A 21,018-nucleotide genomic window follows, 5' to 3' on the forward strand; every position below is an offset into this window, starting at 1 on the left:
GTCATTACCGGAGAGAAAGGTTAGTTAGTGTAAGGAACCGCCAGCTGCAGGCCGCGGGGGGCCAGTACAAAAAAAAATGCATGAAATGAAATGTATGCATTCACTACTGTAAGTCACTCTGGATAAGAGCGTCTGCTAAATTACTAAAATGTAACAATGTTAATTAGTTGATTTATGCTTGTACCCATACACATAATGAGAAGCAGGAGGGATAGTTCTAAAAGAAAGTGTGTACAGAGACTTCATGCGGCCAACTTGTTTTCTGGAATGTAATGTTCACATAACCACATTCACTACCAGACACCTCATTTGACATGGGTTTATGAAGTTCCAACTTCACCCTGAGGGCAACACACACTAATAATATCACCCCTCCCTATTAAGCCAAGCCTTTCTCAGCTGTCCCATGATGTGTGTTTGTGCCTCATTTAAACACACAGGTTTCAAGAAAATAAGGAATGTACACACTCCTATATTTGATACTTCCTCTGTTGAAAATGAAACTCTCACCTATTTCAAAGGAGCGAGGCAATTGGTTCTTGAGCAGATACGTGTCATGCCCTGATCTGTTTCACCTGTCTTTGTGATTGCCTCCACCCACCTCCAGGTGTCACCTGTTTTCCCCATTAGTCCCTGGTGTATTTATCCCTGTGTTTCCTGTCTCTATGTGCCAGTTTGTCTTGTTTTGCCAAGTCAACCAGCGGTTTTCCGAGCTCCTATTTGTCCCTGTCTCTTCCTAGCCCTCCTGGTTTTGACCTTGCCTGTCCTGACGCAGAATCCGCCTGCCTGACCACCCTGCCTGTTCTGACCTCGAGCCTGCCTAGCCCCTTGTACTGTTTGGACTCAGACCTGATCACTGAACCCCTGCCTGTCCTGACCTCGAGCCTGCCTATCGCCTGGACTCCGACCTGCCTTTTGCCTACCATTTTTGTTATAATAAATATCGGAGCTCAACCATCTGACTCCTGTGTCTGCATTTGGGTGTTGCCTTGTGGCCTTATAATAAGACTACTGAATCCCTACATAACACTGTCTTTCTTTGAATACTTTGGTTTGATTTACTTTGCTTTACACCCTGCAACCCTGCAATCGTCCTCTACAAGGAGAAGCAGCTGGTGCTTGACAGGTTGAGTTGATAGCCTTTTCATCTCTTGGCAAAGGTCCCAGTGTCCTACATACCTGCTCCATACCACGATAAACAAAGGAGCTCAAACCATAACCTCAACTCACTCATACTTCAACAGCCTGGAAAATGAAAAATCGATAACAGCCTTGCCCAAATAAAAGGCAATATTCTAAGTGAACAAAATAAAAAAGGTTGATGCCCTTTTTGGTCCAAAAGTACCAAAATTGAACTAGATTTTGTTTATGCTGACTAGTGATGCACCGATATGACATTTTTGGCCAATACCGATATCCAATATTTTCCTTGCCAAAAATAACAATACCGACATTTAACATTTTTGCGGCCTTCTAAGTATTCTAGTACAGTTAAATAGTTAACACACACACGGACGCAGCGGTCTAAGGCACTGCATCTCAGTGCAAGAGGAGTCACTACAGTCCCTGGTTTGAATCCAGGCTGTATTACATTCAGCCGTGATTGGGAGTCCCATAGGGCGGCCCACAATTGGCCAAGCATCATTCGGGTTTGGCTGGGGAAGGCCATCATTGTAAATAAGAATTTGTTCTTAATTGACTTGCCTAGTAAATTAAAGGTTACACACCCCATACTGACCAAAAAGTTATTTTGTTGGCATTTACGTATGTCCCCATTACCAGTAAAACAATCAAAACCTATTTATTGAACTTACTTGCTGTGCTGTTCAGTTGTTCATTTGTTCAGTCATTTCATTCTCAACCAGGATTTCTATGGAACGCCGATTGTGTCTTTGCGTGTCGAAAAATATGCTATTTAACGCTATTTGACATGTCAAATAACACTATTTGACGTGTCAAATAAGCTTGTTGACAAATCAGGACCTGAATATGACTGCAGCTCACATAATTTAACACGTTCATAAATTTTTTACGTAGTTATTACACATTGATTACACTATCACTCGTATTTCATATGTCACAACGATTCATCGATACGTATGCTATGATGCTGGTAAAGTTGTCTCAGGCACCTACAATGATGGCCATAAAAAAAAGCTAGCTAGCTCATGGATGCAAACAATGTTCTTCCCCAAAAAACATAGCAAAACGACATCTGTTTCAGTAGCTATTAGCTAGCTAACTATTAGCTAGGTGTCATCATCTAAAATAACCCACATTTTTAAGACAGTTCTTATTTGATTAATTGTGGTCGGACCCATCTATGTGAAGCTAGCCACAATAAGGATTAGGCACAATAGTGGACTTTGCGGTTAGCCATCAAAATAAAAGTATGGCATAATTCTACTATTTGTATTCATTTGATCACTGTCAGTGACATACTTTTATTTTAAAGGCAAACCGCAAATTCCACTATTGTGCCTAATACTTATTGTGGCTAGCTTCACAACACATAACCCGGTCCGGTCGAGCCTCACTGGCCAGATGAAGCTAGCTGGCTGCTTATAACGTTAGCTTTGGGTAACAGGGTTAAGTAGCTGGCTAGCTATTTATTTTGATGAACTGAAGTTCAATTTCAATAGGAAAACAACAAGTGGCAACCTAGCTAATACTTACACACAAGGATTCCCAAACCATTGCTAAGAATAATGAAATTACCTGCAGTTGCTACTGGTCATTGTTTTCAGGCTGGTTGTGTTGGTGCTAGCTAGGTACCAAGCTAAAGCTAGCTACCCCAGAAGTTGCGGTCGAACAAATTATGCTTTATTACCAACACGGTATTGACAGTGCTACTGTATCTTTTTTGACTTGCAAAGACCCAAACGGCATTCCATAGTATGTATGTCGTGAAGCTAATAGCAGTGACGCTATTACTGTGTTACTCCAGTAGGGCAACATCTGAAAAATAGCGCACTTGGTAGTGTGTACCGGTGCTCGACCAGTCGGCGAAAGCCAACATCACCCACTGACATCTTTGAAATGCATTGTTAAATGGCTTCTCTAAGTCTCTTGTCCCAGTAATGTCAGGGTTTAGAATAACTGTTCAATGTTGTGAATCCAGGGAGCCCAACAGTGTAATGATGTTATCCACCTAGTTTTAATGCCCCACATTGGGAACATAACAACAACATGACATAACTGTTCGCTGTCCACTTGACATTCCTTGAGGAACACGCACTTCAGCAACAACAAAATGCCGGCTTGGATGTCAAGAAATTTACTTTAACAGAGTCTTTTTACAGATGTTTTAATGGTCAGAGATTTCTTTCAAATAAAATCAAACATAAAAACAAACTACTTCTCAGGATCACCCAGAAGTGCCAGGAATGCATTGTGAAACGGCTCTGCCAAGCCATTGAAGTGTTTGGAGTAACTTAACATTTTCCCAAAACCTATTAATGGGAGCATAAATCTGCAAAACAATCTGTTTATCTATTCAGAACTCAGCCAGTTCCTCCCATGAGGAGCTTATTGTGTTAAGTGTGGGGCGGTAGCGGTGTGTGTGTATTTGAAATGGGCGCTCTTCACTTCTAATCAGTTTGAGTGATTACTGTGAGCCTTAGTTGTGTGGGAAGGGCTAAGGGGGACACTATGGAAACAGGGCCGGAACCCCAGCATTGGGTATTGTTCTCCCCCACCATGGAGAGACAGGGAGGGAGACTACTCTCCTGTGTGAGTTTGTAGCAAAGCCTGTGGATAAATGGCAGCTTTAATGTAATCCCTATAAAATCCTGTTCACGCTGTTACTCCCTCTCTTTCTCTCTCTCTCGCTCTTTCTCTCTATTTCCTTCCCTCCATCTCTCCCAGTGAGCACGTTAAATGGTTAACAGTGGCGCTAAGAGCGAGATGTAAACCACAAAAAGTGTTGGGAGCGTGAGAGCGCCGCTTCCACGTGTGTGGTCAGCTTAACCCCCTCCACTGAGCCCTGCAACACAATGGGCAGGGAGACCTGCTCTTAATCTGCTCTCCCCTTTCCCTCGCTCTCTCCCCTCTGCCCATCTCTCTCTCTTTCACACTGTTCCCGACCATGCATAGTCTCCCCCACTTTGTCCCCTCTCGCTCCCTGACTGCCTGCTATTCAGTGTTGACAGTTCCGCAGCGGGAATGGGTTTACCTATCAGGAGCCCCTCTTTCTCCCTCTCATCCCTGGACCCTATTCAGACAGTGTAGGAAGAGAGAGAGAGAAGAAGAGGGGGAACTCACAGAGTCTGAACCCCTGGGTCTTGGGTGGCTGGTGCTGTTGCTGGTTCTCACTGTAGACGGTGGTGGTGTCACCCTTCTCACAGTTGTTGTAGCAGCGGCCGCCACTGCACACCCTCCGACACACCATGGGGGTGAAAACGATTTTGATGCGGTCCAGGTTGGAGGTAAGGTTGGCCCCTGGAGCACAGCAACACACAGAGACCTTGGTGAGCAGGAGCAGCACTGCGCTGGAGAAGAGCTGCATTCTTAACGAGCGACAGACAGACAGACAGACAGACAGACAGACAGACAGACAGACAGACCCTGCTGCCTGGCCAATGCCCAACAGAAGGGGAGGTTAATATGAGTGTGTGTGTTTGGGCGTGTGTGTGTTTGTTTATGCGTGAGTGTGTTTGTGCCAGTGCCTTGGCAATGGAACGGTACAGCTGAGAGGAGGATGCCTGTCCTCCAAGCCTTTATTATTGGGAAAAGGTGTTCTAGATGTGTGAGTAAACCTTGTGTAATGGTGGGAAGCTGTTCAACATCGTTGAACACCTAGTAGGAGGGAAAAACAAGAGAAACTTAGACAGCAGACAGCTTTACAGAGGGCATTGTTTTGTTCTGAGAGGGTTGGAGGAGTTTCTGGAAGTTTCTGTTGGTGGGGAGGAGGGTTCTGTCAGGGTGCAGCCTGTCATGGAGCCGAGGTGTCTCCCCCTTCTTCCCACCTCCCTCTCTGGGTCCTAAGGGAGGGAGCATGGCTGTCCTGTGATTGAACACTGCAGACACTCCAGAGCAGAGAGCGGATATCCAACGTCTGTCGCTCATGTGATGAAAACCACAGGGAGGGAGGGAGGGAGGGAGGGAGGGAGGGAGGGAGGGAGGGAGGGAGGGAGGGAGGGAGGGAGGGAGGGAGGGAGGGAGAGCAGCCTGGGACGGAGTCAACACCACTCCCCCCCAAAATCTAATGTTCCATTCAGGGAAGACAGAAATTCACTGTGTGTGTGTGTGTGTGTGTGTGTGTGTGTGTGTGTGTGTGTGTGTGTGTGTGTGTGTGTGTGTGTCTTACATACCGTAGGGTATATTTAACTTTGTTAGAAACCAAGGTAATAAAGAAATAAAGAACAGTGGTATCAACTTGGGTGAAACTTTTTTGGTTCTTCTGGTCATTACCTGCCGATGCCACTGCATCGTTGACTTGTCTGTTGGTGTGGACATTGGTGGTGGGTCTGTGCCCGTTACGACCATTCCCCTTCCCATTGTCATGTCTGTTGCCATTGGGCAGGGCGTTGGAGGTGATGGGGCCAGTGGATGATGGGTATCGTTTGACTGTGCGAGACGTCCCAGTCTGCTGGGGAGACGAAGAGTCGGCTTGTCCTCGCCTCACCTGGGTCCTGGTAACAAAACAGATGACACCAGATCCTTTAAAACTCTCTCTCAACAGCAGTCACTAAACATACACAAACAACATACAGAACACCGCCATATAGTCCACTTACACATGGTCAACATGTTAAACATAACGTCATGCTGTATTTATGAGAGTTTGAAACACAAAACATAGCATTATGTCTGTCTTCGGTCATAGCATTATGTCTGTCTTAGGTCATAGCATTATATCTGTCTTAAGTCATAGCATTATATCTGTCTTAGGTCATAGCCTTATGTCTGTCTTAGGTCATAGCCTTATGTCTGTCTTAGGTCATAGCATTATGTCTGTCTTAGGTCATAGCATTATGTCTGTCTTAGGTCATAGCATTATGTGTCTTAGGTCATAGCATTACTTCATTGATTTCATATGTTTTTACATATTTTGCTTTAATTGAATCAAGAATATTATACCGTACTTAGGTCCTATAGTAATCCACTGACTCACATCTGTTGTTGGTCAGAGCAGCATGTGCATGGCTAATTAATAGAATATTATGTTTAGTATAAAAGGCATTTTGTAATATACGACCAGTCACCACTGATTAAGAGAAAATAAAGCATCCAGGAATTGGGTGAATAACACTCATGATTTCCCTTTGGATCCATCTGCATGTGTGTATGTGTGTGTGTGCGTGCATGACTGAGTGCCTGGTGGGCATCAGCCCGAGTGTTAAACAGTGTTGGAGGAAGTATTACAAATCTGGTGGAAGAACAAAGCGGTCACACTTCTGGCTGCCTGTGCTGTGAGCATTTGATTTGGTGTAATTACAAACAGCAGCAGTGTGTTGAGGGAGAAGCTGAGCTCATGTGAGAGCAGTGGACCAGGCACGTGCTTGCCCTGTCAGACCTCCTCTACCTGGGCTCTGTGGGCAGCATTACGCCACAGACGGGAATTACTTCACCCCCTAAAACATCTGCATCCCACTGGTCTGGTCTCCCACCGACCACACTGGTCTGCAGACTACAACACAAGACAGACCCAAGCCCTTAGTCAGAGAACCAGCTCCTCACAGTTGTACACCTGCAACGCTTCAAGTTATTTAAGGATTAAATGAAACCACTGATTTAGAATAACAATAACATTCATTACATATGTGGTTTTCAGACACAGTCAGGCACACACCAACACAAACAAACACACACACACTGAATATGCGTCACGTGACGTCGGGAATTTCCCTCGATTTCTCACCAAACAATTGTTTGTTTGGTACAAACATTGCTTGTTAAATTAGCTAGGCCTATGCTATCACTAGTCCCATCAAACATTGTGCTTTTTATTAGAAATGTTTAGCATTGTATTTACACACCTCCTGGTAATTGGTTTCTCCCGTTTCGGGGGGGTTTTCATTGCATATCAGAAACGCAAATGTTTATGCTTATCATGCTTTTGTTTTCATTAACAAGTTAACGGCCATTGCAATGTAAAGGGTGCAATAGCCCTATTATTGCTGTAAAAGTGTATAATAACTGTTCATTAACAATGTACCTGTTTCAAATGTGAATGGTTTATGTCAGGTGAGAGTCGGTCCTTTTAGGATGTTGCTGCTCCATACCATCTAACTAAATTGGCTGCCGGGTCCTCTATCTTAAAAAACTACAAACCCACCGCCTCAGCTGTACTGAGCAGCTCAAGACTCAGCATGTTGCTATTCAGAGACTCCAAACCACATTCCTGCTGTCAGCGTAACATGACCCTCTGTGAAAAGGAGAAATGGAGACAAACAGCATTTGATAACGGTCCTCATATAAACCATCCTTCAGAAAGACAACATGCACCTAGCTGGCAGCTGTTGACCCAGTCCTTCCTGACTCCCCTACTAGAGACTCTGTCCGTAGGAAATGACATTGGGGAAACCTGATGTGCTTGTATCAGTCATCAATCAGCCGGGTGGTGGAGTAGGGGAGAGGTGCATGGCGGTGCGGTTGCCAGCCCTGTTCCTGAGTGTGTGACACCTGGTCTGCACGCATCCTGCCTCACTTCACTTCCTGGGCCAAGCCAGATGTTTTTGCTCCCAATCGCAATCTATTTCCTCACAGCATGAGGTCAATGGGAGCCGTAAAAAAATATTCAGTATAAAATGATATCAAAAGGGAACCATCGCGCTCTCCAAGAAGCTTGGCTGGTGTGTAAAACCAGCGAATTCACACAAACAGAAAAGTGCAATGGGTCCACACTCAGTAGAAAATGATATACCATGCCATTTTAATTAAATCAGTATCTGCCATGACAGGAAGGGCCACATTATCATCATGATGAAGAACAAAGACAGCAATGAGGAATGATTGAATTAGTTGAAACATATGTATTGAATTTGCTCTTTCCTTCCATACTCCAGTATAGAAATACAGGCTTGAGTCTCATGTCGCCACTCACACACAGATGTGTTCCTGAACTCCATGGAACAGGCTGGTAGTACTGAACCAGGCTGGTATCTCTTAAGGCGTCAGAATGCTTCAGTTTGGCTGGCACCTAGCTGAAGTCGACTAGCCGAACAAGTGGTCTTAAAACCTGTTGGGGCTAGGGGGCAGTATTTGCACGGCCGGATAAAAAACGTACCCGATTTAATCTGGTTACTACTCCTGCCCAGTAACTAGAATATGCATATAATTAGTAGATTTGGATAGAAAACACTCTAAAGTTTCTAAAACTGTTTGAATGGTGTCTGTGCGTATAACAGAACTCATATGGCAGGCAAAAACCTGAGAAGATTCCATGCAGGAAGTGGAAATCTGATTTGTGGAATCACCTTCAACACTTTGCCTATGAAACACACCGTGAGTTAGGATTCATTTAGCACTTCCTAAGGCTTCCACTAGATGTCAACAGTCTTTACAAAGTGGTTTGAGTCTTTTCCGGTAAAAACTGACCGAACGAGAGGCCTGGAAAGTTGGTCATAGGGGGAGGGCCATTACTACTATGACGCGGGCGCCCATGGGTACCCTTTCATTCTGAAACGTTTAGTAAGACAATGCAATCGTCCGCCTTGAATATTATTGAAGCTCTGATTGAAAAACGTACCCGATTTAATCTGGTTACTACTCCTGCCCAGTAACTAGAATATGCATATAATTATTGGCTTTGGATAGAAAACACCCTAAAGTTTCTAAAACTGTTTGAATGGTGTCTGAGTATAACAGAACTCATATGGCAGGCAAAAACCTGAGAAGATTTCATGCAGGAAGTGGCCTGTCTGACAAGGTGTCGTTCTTCTTGTCTCTGTTTATTGAAGAGTGAGGATCTTAGCTGTCCCGTGACACTTCCTACGGCTCCCATAGGGTCTCAGAAGACGGCAAAATGCAGAATCGTGGCTTTGCAGGCTCTGGCTGAAACAAAGTAGCGCGTTTGGGTAGTGGCTGGTTACAGTACTGTGAGACTCAGGCTCGTGCCCACGTCGACCGAAAGCTTTGTTTACTTTCCTCTGTTTAGCTAAATGGACATTCCCGGTCGGAATATTATCGCTTTTTTACGAGAAAAATGGCATAAAAATGGATTTTAAACAGCGGTTGACATGCTTCGAAGTACGGTAATGGAATATTTCGATTTTTTTTGTCACGAATTGCGCCATGCGCACGACCCTTATTTACCATTTAGGATAGTGTCTGGGACGCACGAACAAAACGCCGCTATTCGGATATAACGATGGATTATTTTGGACCAAACCAACATTTGTTATTGAAGTAGCAGTCCTGGGAGTGCATTCTGACGAAGACAACAAAAGGTAATCAAACTTTTATAATAGTAAATCTGATATTGGTGAGTGCTAAACTTGCCAGGTGTCTAAATAGCTAGCCCGTGATGGCTGGGCAATGTACTTAGAATATTGCAAAATGTGCTTTCACCAAAAAGCTATTTTAAAATTGGACATATCGAGTGCATAGAGGAGTTCTGTATCTATTATTCTTAAAATAATTGTTATGCTTTTTGTGAACATTTATCGTGAGTAATTTAGTAAATTGTTAGCAAATTCCTCCGGAAGTTTGCGGGGGGTATGCTAGTTCTGAACGTCACATGCTAATGTAAAAAGCTGTTTTTTGATATAAATATGAACTTGATTGAACAAAACATGCATGTATTGTATAACATAATGTCCTAGGTGTGTCATCTGATGAAGATCATCAAAGGTTAGTGCTGCATTTAGCTGTCTTCTGGGTTTTTGTGACATTATATGCTAGCTTGAAAAATGGGTGTCTGATTATTTCTGGCTTGGTACTCTGCTGACATAATCTAATGTTTTGCTTTCGCTGTAAAGCCTTTTTGAAATCGGACAGTGTGGTTAGATAAAGGAGAGTCTTGTCTTTAAAATGCTGTGAAATAGTCATATGTTTGAAAGATTGAAGTTTTTGTATTTTTGAGGAATTTGTAATTCGCGCCACGCCTATCATTGGATATTGGAGCAGGTGTTCCGCTAGCGGAACGTCTAGATGTAAGAGGTTAAACAACGTTTGACATGTTTGAACGAACGTAAATATATTTTTTTGCACATTCGTTACGACAAGTCCCGTGCGCCTCGTACATTTTGAGTAGCCTTCAGAACGCGCTAACAAGAAGGAGCTATTGGGACATAAATTATTAACTTTTTTGAACAAAACTACATTTGTTGTGGACCTGGGATTCCTGGAAGTGCCTTCTGATGAAGATAATCAAAGGTAAGGGAATATTTACAATAGTATATTTAATTTTAGATGGTTCCAAGATGGCGCTAACCTGTATCGCCTAGCCTATTTTTCTGAGCATAGCACCTCGTTTATTGCAAAGTGTGATTTCCCAGTAAAGTTATTTTTAAATCTGGCAATGCGGTTGCATTCACAAGATGTTAATCTATAATTCTTTGAATGACAATATTACATTTTAACAATGTTTTCAAATAGTAATTTTGTAAATTGTAGCGCTGATTCACCGGAAGCATTTGAGGGAAAATATTTTCTGAACGTCACGCGCCGATGTAAAATGCTGTTTTTATATATAAATATGAACTTTATCGAACAAAAAATGCATGTATTGTGTAACATGATGTCCTAGGAGTGTCATCTGATGAAGATTGTCAAAGGTTAGTGCTGCATTTAGCTGTGTTTTGGGTATTTGTGATGCATGCTAGTTGCTTTGAAAATGGCAGTGTGATTATTTCTGGCTGGGTACTCTCCTAACATAATCTAATGTTTTGCTTTTGCTGTAAAGCCTTTTTAAAATCGGACAACGTGGTTCGATTCAGGAGAGGTGTATCTATAAAATGGTGTAAAATAGTAATATGTTTGAGAAATTGAAGTTATAGCATTTATGAGGTATTTGTATTTCGCGCAACGCGATTCCACTGGCTGTTGACTAGGGTGGGTTCCCAGACAGGTTAAAAGACATTCGCTTGAAAAACAAGAAAAAAAGCAGCCGAAAAAGTTTGTCCATTTTGAGACGCCGTAACCAGTATACACTTCCTCAAAATAGTCTGAATTAATCTAAGATAACTCAAGAAATCTGTCATAAATTTGTACGTGTTTGTTTTACATTTAACTAAGATGTTTGGTGCAGTATTTCCCAATGTAAAAATGTGTATGAAAGCGAGTCATCTCTCGTTGAATGACAACAAATACTTTATTGAAGAATCCCTACTGTTGACCAATCACCGACGAAGGAGCGTAGGCTTCGGCTCCGAAATGTTGTGTCCAAAATCAAACAAAAACGTCACAAAATGTTGTCATAATATACGCACAAACTCTTCCCGAACTGTTTCGACTGGTAAGCATGCGGACGCCTTTAGGCTGCGTATAGACAGGCATGCCAATTCTGATCTTTTTTTCCACTAATTATTCTTTTGACCAATCACATCAGATCTTTTTCAGAGCTGATCTGATTCTTCAAAAGAGCAATTAGTGAAGAAAAAATCCGAATTGGGCTTTCTGTGTAAATGCTGTGAGAGCTGTGAATAGGACTACATAGCTAAAACACAGCTGAACAACTAACAACTAATTAACAACTGAACTGTCCCCCACCTCATTAGACCTTAGGCTTTTGAGTACTTCATGATGGAATTCATGTGAGACCAAATAATAATTACATTTACCACTCCGCAAATGAAATTACAAAAGTCTGAGAGCCATACTAAGGGGACGTATGTGTGCATGCGTGTGATGGATGATATAAAGTTGTTAGAAACATACGTTGCTGTCAAAACAAATTAACCTTGTATCCTTATTGACCTTTTAGTGTTGCACTGTCTCTATGCACACTCACTGGGCCCTACACACTCACACACACTCATTCCATCATCTGCTCATTCACAAGTAATATGCACATACATTTATGCTGACTCTACACACACGCACACCCACTCACATACAAGCTGCTGCTACTCTGTTTATCTTATATCCTGTTGCCTAGTCACCTTACCCCTATACATATCTTCCTCCATCACTCCAGTATCCATGCACATTGTAAATATGGTATATGAACTGGTCTTCCCTGTGGCTCAGTTGGTAGAGCATGGTGTTTGCAACGCCAGCATGCTGTGTGCAACGCCAGGGTTGTGGGTTCGATTCCCACGGGGGGCCAGTACAAAAAAATGCATTAAATTAAATGTATGAAATGTATGCATTCACTACTGTAAGTCGCTCTGGATAAGAGCGTCTGCTAAATGACTAAAATGTAACTGACCCTGTATATAGTATGCTTACTTACTTACTTATTGTGTTATTCTTATTTCTTGTGTTTTTTTCTAGTATTACATTGTTATTGATTATTGCATTGTTGGGTTTTGAGTTTGCATGGAAGGCATTTCACAAATTACAATATCCTCTAATTCTGGCTTTACCCCTATTTTATCCTATGCTTTCACCCCTCAGAATTAGAGTACACTGCAGGTAGAGGTGAGATCCGGATGGAGACAAGGCCTGGGTCTTTACTGTCTAAACCCAGTCCCAGCAAGGCCTGCTGCTACTTTACAGCATTATCCGTGTAAAGAAATCAAAACTCTGGCGGATCTCAGAGGACCTTAAACACACAAGACAATCTGTGTTCAAACACCTGAAGAAAGCCCTGGGATGATTACAACTGATAGCAGGGAATCATTCTGAGCGAGAAGCTCGGCTTGGCAGTGACTGCTTTCGTTTGTCATTCTACATATGTGGGAGTAAATTAGGAGTTATCACGTTTGGGAAATCACTAATCACTGTAACAGTCTAGTCCTGCTTGGTAGAAAAACACATATCGTAGCCCTTCCTAAGCATTACACTGTAGGCCTATAACTATTATGGCAAGGGGTTGTTATGATCTTCAAATCCATTTCAGCATTACGACATAGGCATAACACGTCTTGCAAAAAGTGGCAGGCAATGTGATTGGCTGCTCCTACCGTGCCATTTGACAATAATAAGAGAGGGATCAGGGGCCAATTAGGGGGCGATATCGCCCTGTGCTAATAGTACGGCCCAATCAAAACAGAGGACAGAGCCAGGAACTGAAGAAGATTCCCGTAAATCGAGTTGTTAATAGCTTTCAATGACAATAACCCTGCCAAGTAAAATGGCAGGCATTCTTTGAAGTGGGGGGTATAGAAACCGATGCTTTCGTTGTGATATTCTGCGAGGCGGCTTTGTTGTGCTACCAGGAACAGCCAGAAACTAGGGGGGCTCTCAAAACAGATCACTTCTGCTAGTGGTGCACGTCAGAAACAGCAGCACTCTAAGCTAGGCCCCAGGCAGCGCCTACATTCATCTGATGGTCCCAGATACACTACCATCACTAACCCCTTAATCATCACGGGCCTACTGCACATTGTCAACCTGGTAAACATGCAAAGAGGATCCATAGTTCAGGACAATACAGGACATACTGTAGCATCTTCCAGAATGCTGTCTGATCACTGCTAATCCACACTAAATATATCATAAATCAGTCAGTTAGAGACTAATGCGTTTCAATAACAGAATCTTGTTTTGTTGGACTTGGAGCCTGGTGGCCTGGAAAGATGCACAGGGCTTTCATACAAACAGGTTTTATACAGCTCTCTCAGAACTTTGAGAGACTCTGTTTGACACAAATGTCTTACCCTGGCAATGCTCACTTTTCAACTAGATTTGTTTGACAATACTGTACTCAGAACCCACATCTAATGGCATGGCTTTGGCTAGTGATAGGCAGATTAATGCAGAAAACACACTGAGTGTACAAAACATTAGGAACACCTGCTCTATCCATGTCATAGACTGACCAGGTGAATCCAGGTGAAAGCTATGATCCCTTATTGATGGCACTTGTTAAATCAACTTCAATCAGTGTAGATGAACGGGGGGAGACAGGTTAAAGAAGGATTTTTAAGCCTTGAGACAATTGAGACATGGATTGTGTATGTGTGACATTCAGAGAGTGAATGGGCAAGAAAAATAATAAAATGCCTTTGAACGGGGTATGGTAGTAGGTGCCAGGCACACTGGTTTGAATGTTTCAAGAACTGCAACGCTGCTTGGTTTTCATGCTCAAAAGTTTCCTGTGTGTATCAAGAATGGTCCACCACCCAAAGGACATTCAGCCAACTTGACATAACCGAGGGAAGCACTGGAGTCAACACGACCAGCATCCCTGTGGAACGCTTTCAGCACCTTGTAGAGTCCATGCCCCGGCGAATTGAGGCTGTTCTGAGGGCAAAAGGTAGTGAAACTCAATGTTAGGAAGGTGTTCCTAATGTTTTGTACACTCAGTGTAGAGCGATATGGATGTTGGAAAAAGCTATTTGGCTTTGTATCGACTGTCTAATCAAGCTTGTCTGACGGCAGACAGAAGTGTCTGCCATGGCCTTGTCTGGGTCTGACCGCCACAGCACACAGCTCAGTGCACGGTGGCCCAACACTCAGCCACATTGCCCCCTTTGTACAGCCCTTATATTTAGCTTCGCACTGAACATGCCCCCAGAAAGAAATGTGGAATGTCCCCAGGGCCAATCTATAATGCCACACCTAATCACCAGAAGAATAGCTCACTATCATGGCAATAAAACCCAGTGATTTGTTTTCTCTTTATTTACACAAAATGCTTGAAGATGGAATCCGCAGTAGGGGGAGACAGCTCCACTGGCCGCCCCAACAACACTGTTATTGTTTTTGTTGCTGAGTTGAGGAGTGTCACACAGCATAGGGGGAAAAACAATGCAGTACATAACGTGCTCTTTAATTGTATGTGCAATGATGTCCGAGGGGAAAAAACTGTGTCTGTTGTTTTGAGTAACTTCTTTGTTGTTGTAATATCGCAAACGGATGTAGCTGTTTCACCATTAAGGATTCCAGCTTTAATGGCTTCATTTACCTCTTTCGAAACGTGATCCTCGTCCAAAATGCTGTTATTGCAGAACAGACGCTCGCAATTAGCAGCAATTTGAAGGCTAGTTGGCAAATAGGAAAGTAATTTATGGTCATCAAATATCAAGTGGAAATCCAAGTTTGTACATGTTTTCTCATTATGAGAAAATATAAGCGAGAGAACTTCACTTCACTGCTGAAGATTGAATATGTAGATCATCAGACTAATTTGGAGGAACAACAGTAACCTGGCAAATGGGCTAATTGTTATTGAATTTACAGATTGTGGCTTCAACAGTGATAACGTTGTACTACACAGTCATTGTACTGTAAACAACTTTTTTTGGCAATCAAAGTAGAGATGATTTATGGGTATATTGTGAGAATGAGCTTGAACAGTGAACTGTGTAATTCTTTACTGTAAGCTTCCCACCGGACACACTATGTCATTTCAACGTGGATATGGGTAATATTTGGTTGAGACATTGATCAATTACAACTCACTCAAAAAGAGCCAAAAGATAGTTGAATTTCCAATGCTTTATCACTATGCTTTCAACCATCTAAAAGCACAACCAAAATCCAATGGAAAAACAATGTCAGTTTTTTGTTTACTTGTCACCCAAATGTCTATCAATGCACTTTCAACCATTTCAAAGCACAGGGACGTTCAAATGGAAATACAATGCCGTATTCATGTGTTATCGCTGTGCTTCATCTATTAGCACAATCAAATGACCTGGATGGCAGTTGAGATTACATTAAAAGTACATGGTGCATGTGATTACAGCAATTGTGAAAATCTCCACAGACCTGCAACGACCTATGCATGTTATCTTGAACATGCACACTTTATATGATTACATTAGAAGACATTTATAGTTACAGTAACCTCAAAATGTCGCCATGGATGTGTTACACATTTTAAGGTTTGTTTTATATTAGTTTGTAAGATAGCCTTAATTTTAACCTATTTACTGTATTACAAAAGTAATATTGAATTGTGTTTGGTTAACAACGCAACTAAATATCAACATTTAAAGGAGATGTAGGCAATGTTCCCTATCCTTTTTTCCGGCACTTCTGGCACGCATTTACTGGGAACATTGAGGCTGTACCTTCTTTAAGTTACAGCTATAACAGTGGCCAAGTAGGCTACTGTGGCTATTTGATCATAATGTAGGCCTATCAAAGTGGCCTACCATAAAAAAACATTGGAGAAAATGCATCCCATAACATTTTAACATGGAAATAGCTGTTCTATCATTCAGCCTACAGTAGCAGCCAATGTGTAGTGTTCAATGTAGGCTTACATTCCATGATACTTTTGAAAAAAACATGTAAGGATTAACATTAACCTGTTTATCCACTTGTCTTTCAGACAAGGAGTTTAGTGAAAATGTAGTTTTTTGATGCAAGAAACCACTTTGATGCAAGAAACCACTATAATTCCCAAACCATTATTACAGAGAATCAGACAAATTATGCTAACCTCTGCCTATTGGCTACTTAGCTTATTCCAGACCCTCTCAAAATACAACACTGCTACTTTAAGACAAGCTCTTTACCTGACTTGCTTTTCAAATATGGCTAGAAATGCACACGTTTTGTGCTCTTGTAGGAAGCAACCACTCCTCCATTGTTGACTAGAAATTAGCTATAACTGGGATTGAAACTTCAAACTTAACTCAATTACTAGCAAAGAATATGAACAAATGTACACACATGGCTACATGTAGGCCTATCACCTGCTTGGATAGTTCCATCTGAGCCACTGGCTTAATCTGATTCTTTAACTTGAATTTTTGGTTGAGTTGGAGACGTGAATCCAACATATAATTTTGACAAGTTAATAGTTCATTTACTGTATTTCAAAAGTGATATTGAATAGTTTTTGGTTGTCAACGAAACCAAATATCAACATTTGAAGATGTATTTTCTGCTTGGATAGTTCCATCTGTGCCACTGACTTAATCTGATTCTTTAACTTGTATTTTTGGTTGAGTTGGAGACGTGAATCCAACATATAATTTTGACAAGTTAATAGTTCATTTATTGTATTTCAAAAGTGATATTGAATAGTTTTTGGTTGTCAACGAAACCAAATATCAACATTTGAAGATGTATTTTCTGCTTGGATAGTTCCATCTGTGCCACTGACTTAGTCTGGCTTTAATTCCAGTTTGCCTACAAATTATTAATTTGTAGGCTATGTTGGATTCACGTCTCCATCTCAACCAAAAATCTAAGTTAAAGAATAGGGCTAAATCGATTCAAACTTTAAATGCATTTTAAATAAAGTTTGATTTCATTTTGTCCTATTCTTTAACTTAAATTGTTGGTTGAAATGGAGATGTGAATTCAACATATATAAATTCTGAATTTGTAGACAAACTAGAATTAAAGCCAGACTAAGTCAGTGGCACAGATGGAACTATCCAAGCAGAAGATGCATCTCCTTCAAATGTTGATATTTGCTTGCGTTGACAACCAAACACAGTTCAATATCACTAAATAGTATTACATTTGAAATAAACCTGAGCTTGAAACCCTGGGCCTACAGTATATGTTTTGTCTATGTTTAGATGAATCATGGGTTGAATTTAAACAATAGATGACTTTACAAATGTTATATAGGCCTAAATAGCATCATGGACAATACATGATTAATAAAGTATGGTTAGGTGACAATCATTCTCACGATAGCACATTGGTAATAGTCAGTGACAAATACTAAAGCTAAGCAGGAAGAAGGGCAGGGCTTGGTTAAAACCCGTGATGGGAGTTCAAAAGGTAGCTGTAGATAAATCAATTCTCTAGTAGGAGGTGCTGCCCAGCCTATAGTTTTTTTTACAGTGGATATAACGTTGAAGATCGGATGTTGTTGTAAAGGTACGAGTTCCAGTGGTGTAAAGTACTGAAGTAGTTTTTGCAAGAAATGGCGAGCAAGCCCCCATCCACGTTGCTGGGTTGTAGTGTAGCGGGTCGAGAGCTTCAAGTTCCTCTGTGTCCACATCTCTAAGGAACTAACATGGTCCACACACACCTACTGTAACGAGTGCGCTGAGAGTTGGGAAGCAAGTTCAGGGAGTGAGTGTTTTAATAAATAAACACAACTAAATACAAAACAAGAAACACAAACAACGCATAGACATGACACCGGAACATAAACAAAACACCTGGGGAAGGAACCAAAGGGAGTGACATATATAGGGTAGGTAATCAGGGAAGTGATGGAGTCCAGGTGAGTGATGACGAGAAGGTGAGCGTAACGATGGTGACAGGTGTGCGCCATAACGAGCAGCCTGGTGAACTAGAGGCCGGAGAGGGAGCTCACGTGACACCTACACAGTTGTGAACAAGGCAGGAGATTTGGCATGGGAAAGATTTGGTATGGGCCTTCAGATCCTCAAAAAGCTCTACAGCTTTTGAGAGCATACTGACTAGCTATTGGGGCCGAGCTCCCTGCCATCCAGAACCTCTATACCAGGCGGTGTTAAAGTGTCAAAGAATCCAGCCACCTGAATACTTACATTAACAGTCAAATGTTTAAACACAAACTCATTCAAGGGTTTTTCTTTATTTGTACTATTTTCTACATACGCCATCCCATCTGGTTTGCGCTTAGAGGGACTATAATTTGTTTTTCAACAGGACAATGACCCAACACACCTCCAGGCTGTGTGAGGCCTATTTGACCAAGGAGACTGATGGAGTGCTGCATCAGATGACCTGGCCTCCACAATCACCCGACCTCAACCCAATTGAGATGGTTTGGGATGAGTTGGACCGCAGAGTGACGGAAAAGCAGCCAACAAGTGCTCAGCATATGTGGGAACTCCATCAAGACCGTTGGAAAAGCATTCCATGTGAAGCTGGTTAAGAGAATGCCAAGAGTGTGCAAAGATGTTATCAAGTCAAAGGGTGGCTACTTTGAAGAATCTAACATGTAAAATATATTTTGATTTGTTTAATACATTTTGGGTTACTACATGATTCAATATGTGTTTTTTCATAGTTTTGATATCTTCACTATTACACAATGTAGAAAATAATAAAATAAAGAAAACCCTTGAATGAGTAGGTGAGTCCAAACTATTGACATATATTTGTTTTTGAATGTCCATAATGTTCTAAAAAGGAACAACCGTGAAACCAGAATACATAGGAACCTTTCCAGACTGTCAAGATGCTATCATCTTTCTGCAGAATGCATTCCTCTGAACCTCTCCATCAACATAGGACTTCATATCAGATAAGCTTTCAAATTACAAGGTTTGATAAGCACACAGGAACGTAAACATTGCATTTTCAGGAACAATGTTATTTTTAAATGATCCATGTTTACATTAGATCAGGTTTGAAAGAATTCTACCCCATCTCCATCAACCCACATGTTATGAGAAAACATATACAGTTGAAGTCGGAAGTTTACATACACTTAGGTTGGAGCCATTAAAACTTGTTTTTCAACCACTCAACAAATTTCTTGTTAACAAACTATAGTTTTGGCAAGTCAGTTAGGACATCTACTTGGTGCATGACACAAGTAATTTTTCCAACAATTGTTTACAAACAGATTATTTCACTTATAATTCACTGTATCACAATTCCAGTGGGTCAGAAGTTTGCATACACTAAGTTGGCTGTGCCTTTAAATAGCTTGGAAAATTCCAGAAAATGATGTCATGGCTTTAGAAGCTTCTGATAGGCTAATTGACATAATTTGAGTCAATTGGAGGGGTACCTGTGGATGTATTTCAAGGCCTACCTTCAAACTCAGTGCCTCTTTGCTTGACATTATGGGAAAATCAAAAGAAATCAGCCAAGACCTCAGAAAAAAAATTGTAGACCTCCACAAGTCTGGTTCATCCTTGGGAGCAATTTCCAAACGCCTGAAGGTACCACGTTCATCTGTACAAACAATAGTACGCAAGTATAAACACCATGGGACCACGCAGCCGTCATACTGCTCAGGAAGGAGACGCGTTCTGTCTCCTAGAGATGAACGTACTTTGGTGCGAAAAGCGCAAATCAATCCCAGAACAACAGCAAAGGACCTTGTGAAGATGCTGGAGGAAACCGGTACAAAAGTATCTATATCCACAGTAAAACGAGTCCTACAGGTTAAGTCGGAAGTTTACATACACCTTAGCCAAATACATTTAAACTCAGTTAATCACAATTCCTGAGATTTAATCCTAGTAAAAATGACCTGTCTTAGGTCAGTCAGGATCACCACTTCATTTTAAGAATGTGAAATGTCAGAATAATAGTAGAGAGAATGATTTATTTCAGCTTTTATTTCTTTCATCACATTCCCAGTGGGTCAGAAGTTTACGTACACTCAATTAGTATTTGGTACACAAATGTTCTATAGGTTTGAGGTCAGGGCTTTGTGATGGTCACTCGAATACCTTAACCGCTCAGCAAGGAAGAAGCCACTGCTCCAAAACCGCCATAAAAAGGCCAGACTACAGTTTGCAAGTGCGCATGGGGACAAAGATCGTACTTTTTGGAGAAATGTCCTCTGGTCTGATGAAACAAAAATAGAACTGTTTGGCCATAATGACCATTGTTATGTTTGGAGGAAAAAGGGGGATGCTTGCAAGCTGAAGAACACCATCCCAACTGTGAAGCACGGGGGTGGCAGCATCATGTTGTGGGTGTGCTTTGCTGCAGGAGGGACTGGTACACTTCACAAAATAGATGGCATCATGAGGGTGGAAAATTATTTGGATATATTGAGGCAACATCTCAAGACATCAGTCAGGAAGTTAAAGCTTAGTCGCAAATGGGTCTTCCAAATGGACAATGACCCCAAGCATACTTCCAAAGTTGTGGCAAAATGACTGAAGGACAACAAAGTCAATGTATTGGAATGGCCATCACAAAGCCCTGACCTCAACCCTATAGAAAATGTGTGGGCTAAACTGAAAAAGTGTATGCAAGCAAGGAGGCCTACAAACGTGACTCAGTTTCACCAGCTCTGTCAGGAGGAATGGGCCAAAATTCACCCAACTTATTGTGGGAAGCTTGTGGAAGGCTACCCAAAACGTTTGACCC

The 21,018-nt window shown here is 41.7% G+C and overlaps 1 protein-coding gene across 1 annotated transcript in view; it reads right to left on the bottom strand.

Moving 5' to 3' along the window:
- LOC106589425 (latent-transforming growth factor beta-binding protein 2) overlaps positions 1-21,018 on the bottom strand; it is a 152,446-nt gene that overhangs the window by 76,214 nt on the left and 55,214 nt on the right. The window contains exons 4-5 of the mRNA XM_014179443.2: positions 5,413-5,633; positions 4,264-4,440 (exon numbers count right to left, since the gene is read on the bottom strand). Of these exons, the coding sequence (XP_014034918.2) occupies positions 4,264-4,440; positions 5,413-5,633 (398 nt within the window). The remainder of the gene's footprint in view (positions 1-4,263; positions 4,441-5,412; positions 5,634-21,018) is intronic.

The sequence above is a fragment of the Salmo salar genome, chromosome ssa01 (assembly GCF_905237065.1).
Source record: "Salmo salar chromosome ssa01, Ssal_v3.1, whole genome shotgun sequence".
Lineage (NCBI taxonomy): Eukaryota > Metazoa > Chordata > Actinopteri > Salmoniformes > Salmonidae > Salmo > Salmo salar.